Raw genomic sequence first — 5,484 nt, 5'->3', positions numbered from 1 at the left:
TGAAATGTGGTCACCCAGAAACTTGATAGCGGATCGACCAAATGAGCATTTGGCCCTGTTGAGCTGGAGGCCATTTTCATGAATCTGCTGGAAGACCTGTTTGAGGGGAGCAATGTGATCCTCGGGCATTATGGACCAGATGATCACGTTGTCCACATAAACTCGCACCCCCTCGATGCCCTCCACCATTTGCTCCATAATGCGATGAAATACTTCGGAAGCTGATATGATACCGAAAGGCACGCGGTTAGAACATAGACATAGAACATAGAACAGTACAGCACAGAACAGGCCCTTCGGCCCTCAATGTTGTGCCGAGCCATGATCGCCCTACTCAAACCCACGTATCCACCCTATACCCGTAACCCAACAACCCCCCCCTTAACCTTACTTTTATTAGGACACTACGGGCAATTTAGCATGGCCAATCCACCTATCCCGCACATCTTTGGACTGTGGGAGGAAACCGGAGCACCCGGAGGAAACCCACGCACACAGGGGGAGGACGTGCAGACTCCACACAGACAGTGACCCAGCCGGGAATCGAACCTGGGACCCTGGAGCTGTGAAGCATTTATGCTAACCACCATGCTACCCTGCTACCCTGCTACACTATTGTAGCAATAGTGGCAGAACGGAGTGTTAAACGTGCACAGCTTCCGACTGGACATGTCCAGCTGTATTTGCTAGAAGCCACAGGAGGCGTCCAGCTTGGTAAAGAATTTGGCATGAGCCATCTCACTGGTTAACTCTTCACGCTTCGGGGGTTGTGGCGCGGTGCGGTTAAGATGGCGGCGGCGAAGACGACGACAGTCAAGGCGCCGATGTCCAGGAGAATGGCTGTGGGAATATGAAGAGAGGTAGCAGCAGCAGCGGAGGAGGAGGATAATTGTCCCGGCGGCTGAGCATCCAGCTTTCCCCTCACCCACACAGCCGGTTGGGTCCTCCACATTGACGGACGAGCAATCACCGGCTGTCCCTTCGCCTTTTGTGTGTGTTTCCCCTCCCCAACCGCCGCCAAGTTGCTTCAACCGCAATTGAAACGGAACAGTTCGCGGAGAGGGGGGGAAAAATAACATAAATGATGAAATTAAAGCAAAACCAGATTCGGACTTACGATGGGGACGGGTATAAGAAGCGAGTGACCTGTTTATGCTTCAAAAGCGAGAGCGAAGAGGAGGTTCTGTTGGTCAGCAGCAGTCGATACCCAGACAGATGGATTGTGCCAGGTGGTGGCATGGAGCCTGATGAGGAACCAAGTGTGGCAGCTGTCCGGGAAGTCTGAAGAAGCTGGAGTCAAAGGGACATTAGGAAGATTAGTAGGAATATTTGAGAATCAAGACAGGAAGCATAGAACATATGTGTACGTTCTGGTAATAACAAAGGTGTTAGATGACTGGGAGGATTCAGTTAATATTGGGAGAAAAAGGGAATGGTTTAAAATAGATGATGCCATTAAAGTTCTTCAGTGTCATAAACCTGTACAGGCCTCGTATTTTGAAACCTTCAAACAAGGCTATTTGGCAAATAATGGAACTCCTGTTGCAACATTATCTGAAGAGAAGGCCTCAACGTACGCCAATCAGAGTTCAGTATCCAGTATCAGATGACTGAGAGGAGCTCCACAGTAATTGACTCATCATACATCGAGTCCCAAAGGCATGGACTTGAAAAAGTGTTCAGTGAAAGAATGTTTGACCTAGTTTGATTGCTTCGATACATTGTACATGTATAAATAAATTTTGCATGGAGATCTGCGCAATGTTGATAACGATACTTTATATTGTGATGCAAAATATAGTGCTGAAGATCAAAGCCATAACTAGTAAGTTTTTTTGTTAGATATTGTATATTTTTGATAGGATTGTGAAATTAAGGTACCGGTGTTATACCCAGTTGTCCCCCAGGTATTATCCTATAGAATTCCTAATTGTCAGGTGACTTGGATTTCCACCTCGGGATATTGTTTGGGTGCCAAATGGATATCGATTTTAGTTCTCTGCAACTTTTTATATATAGCTTTTGTAAATTTTTTGCTGGCTTTATCACCTGCACTACTGCTGTTTACATAAAGAAGCTATGGAACGATTGATCACTGACTTGTACTACTATGTGGAATAACATTCATGATACACTTCCATCACAGTACTTCTGTTAGCTTGTACACAAACTGCTGAATAAGGCCTTTAAAGCATTTTACCTTGTATGGAAGACAAGTTCAAGCCATGCATATTGGGTGTTACCTTCTGTGGAGCTTTGGATTATATTCAGTTTAGCAGTGCACATTTCTGTGTCGCCGGCTTCATTTTCCTAATCTCTGCTATTCTCCCTATTTCGTTCTACACTGGATTTAAATGATGTTCTTTGCAGGCGATTCAAGGTCTTAACGGAGCTGAGAATTGGGTGTTTTGAATTTTCTGATTGTGTTTTTGTTCTTGCAATTTAAAAAGGACACTGTATACTGCTTAAGCATTTAAACCGTGTAACCTGGTTTTTAAATTCCAACTCTGGATTAGTAAAATGTGGAACAAAAATTACCCTGTACAGTACATTTTCCTTTTTTAAACAAATTCTTGATTTGCTTTTTTACTGAGACACAAAATGTAACTGTTTCTTTTGAAATGTGTGTTATTGATCACCAACATAATTTCAAAATTGATTTAGTTTCTTTTATTTTAAATTAATACAGAGATCTGAGATTGTCATACAATATTTGCCTCAAAACTTGTACAGTCTGCCAGCTAACAAATAGATTATACCTCAAGAGAGAAAGGAACATTGCTGAAGAAAACACCCTTTTATTAACCGAGGGATGGGCTGTTTTTTAAAAACTCATATCTAGACGGATATCCCTTTAGCCAATTTAAAAGAGGTGTAAATTAATGTTCATTATTGTAGAACTGCAGAATACTAACATCATTGTACAAATTATTTTTTGCAACTTTTTCCCCAATTGTTGGAAGATTTGGAAGTCTAGAAACTATTGCTTTACACAGATGGCTCAGTAGTGAGGATTTAAAGCAAACTGAACAGCATCAGAAAACTGAATGCTTGAGTGAAAATTGTCCTATTCTCTAGTGATGTTTAAAAAATGACAATACTTATGCTTAAGTACATAACTGAAAATGTGCTGATGTGATAAATTAAATTTTGGTCAAAGTAAAATTGAGTACTGAATTAAAAGAATGCTTTATATTTCTGAAGAGCAGACATAAAAATCTTGTTGATATGTAAAAAGTGAACCAAATGGAATCCGTTGATTATGACCACTTAATGCTTTCAGCTTTTACTTGCAATTAATGCATTGTATATACATGTCATTTTTGGTGCTTTCCTGTGTAAAGCCTTAGATGGAAGGGATAAGTGCTAGTTTTTACAATGGTCAGTATTGGTAAGAATATGAGGCATGTTATCCTGCCCTTCACGTTTTAATGCAACGGTTACGCATTAGTTGGAGAGATTGTCACTGGAGGAAGTGTCTTACTTTACCTGACTTGAGTGTGATGCACATGTGAGGCAAGAGATTTAAGATTTTAATAAACCTGTGCCAACGAATAAAAACTCACCAGTATTTCAGAAAAAAAAACTCTTCACGCTTTGGGATCGGGTAGTGCTCTCGCATGATGTTGCGGTTCAGGTCTTTGGGATCAATGCAAATGCGGAGTTCACCAGAGGGCTTTTTTACGCAGACCATGGATCTGACCAAGTCTGTTGGTTCTGTGACCTTTGAGATGATGCCCTGGTCTTGGAGGTCTTGTAGCTGCTTTTTCAGTCGATCCTTGAGAGGAGCTGGCACCCGGCATGGTGCATGGATCACTGGGGTGGCGTTCGGCTTGAGCAATATCTTGTAGCGATATGGGAACGTGTCCATTCCATCAAACACGTTGTGGTATTGCGTGAGAATGTCGTCTATCACGGCCTGGAGATTCACATCGGGCAAGGCAGTCGCCGGTGTCGAGGACATGGTGTGGACTCACTGGACCAGATTCAGGAGCTTGAGGATTTTCCAATTGGCGGCGAGGTTGCTGGAGATGCGGAGGAGGCTGGATGTTTTCCATTTTGCTGGATGGCTGCTTGCTGGTCGTTGCAGATTCACTCGAGGTAGGTTCATTAGGATTAATAGTACTCTGGTATCATGATGTGTTAGGCAGGTTGGTTCGACGTTTACTGCAACTGGATGCAGTGAAGCTAGAAACAGATGCCTGACACAGGAGATGATCCAAAACTGTTTTATTTAACTAGTGGACTGCTGTACATGTTCAGCTGTGGGTTGACACTCTACTAATCTAACTGATGACCTCTTACTGGCTTGACCAGACTTACTAGCTACCGCATGGTGATAGTGCTCACTAGCTGGTGCATTCTGACTGTCTCAGTAGCTGGGTCCTGAGAGAGAGAGAGAGAGAGTCTTAATGTCCCGTGGGCTTTATAGAGGCGGTGTCCTGTCTGGTGATTGGTTGTTCTGTGTTGTGAGCCATTTGGGAGGATGGTGGTACAGAAGCAGCATCATCAGTTTGAGTGCTGACTTCCAGATTTTGAAACCATCACTTTGAATCACTTTTGCTTCCCACTGGATGACTTTTCTCGGGGCTTCAAACTCTCCTTAGGGAATGGGATGCCAAATGATACTGTCATCCATCAACTCAACTATTAGCTACACTGACATTGACAAATACGAAACATCATGCTGATAATTACATAAGGTACACATTACAGGCCAGGCTATTAGGCTCAATTATCCATGAGTTAGGAGTTTAAAGACAAATAAGCTACCATCCTGATGCAATTTTACACATGGAGCACAAGTAAGTTGGTGAAACAGCTGCAACCTCCCGCTCGGATAGTGTTTTGAAGTTCCAATTGTCTGTGCCACCTGAAAAGAGAGCAATGTCTTAACAAAGGGCAGTTTAAAATGGTCTTGTGTTGCTTCAACATGCTGTACTTTGGAGTGACTGGATTTGTTCCAGAATTCTCACACAAACAGATCCTAACGTGGCCAACAGTTAAATGAACAACCACGACTTCATTAGCGCATGTCACAAGAATGACCCAAGAGTCCATGTGCTCAACAGTAGCCAGGGAGCAGGTCACCTCTGACCCCTTCAAACAAACACTGGTGAACGAAATAAAATTGACCGAGGGAAAAAATAACGTTAAGAAAAAGCCCAAAACAGGAGGCCTAAGGAGAATGAACCCCCGCGTGCGGTGCTGGTGAGGTTTCACTGGTTCAGTGGTCGGGAATGTGTGCTGCGCTGGGCCAAGAAGGTGAGGAGCAGCAATTGGGAGAATGGGGTAGTACGGATCTACCAGGATTGGAGTGCGGAGGTGGCTAAGCGGAGTCCGGATTTAATCGGACGAAAGAGGTACTTTACAGGAAAAAGATAAAGTTCGGAATGTTGCAACCCGCGCGCCTGTGGGTAACTTATTCGGACCGGCATTATTATTTCGATTCCCCGGAGGAGGCGTGGGCCTTCGTGCGGACGG

The 5,484-nt window shown here is 43.7% G+C and overlaps 1 protein-coding gene across 1 annotated transcript; it reads left to right on the top strand.

Moving 5' to 3' along the window:
- Positions 1-1,076: 1,076 nt before the first annotated feature.
- LOC119974794 (diphosphoinositol polyphosphate phosphohydrolase 1-like) lies at positions 1,077-3,159 on the top strand. Its single transcript, XM_038814050.1, is given in 2 exon segments — positions 1,077-1,281; positions 1,283-3,159. Coding segments are annotated over 2 exon segments (528 nt in total). The 5' UTR covers positions 1,077-1,081; the 3' UTR covers positions 1,611-3,159.
- Positions 3,160-5,484: the final 2,325 nt, after the last annotated feature.

Source organism: Scyliorhinus canicula, chromosome 12 (assembly GCF_902713615.1).
Source record: "Scyliorhinus canicula chromosome 12, sScyCan1.1, whole genome shotgun sequence".
In the NCBI taxonomy this organism is placed as follows: Eukaryota; Metazoa; Chordata; class Chondrichthyes; order Carcharhiniformes; family Scyliorhinidae; genus Scyliorhinus; species Scyliorhinus canicula.
This window is presented reverse-complemented; position numbering and strand designations above follow the sequence as displayed.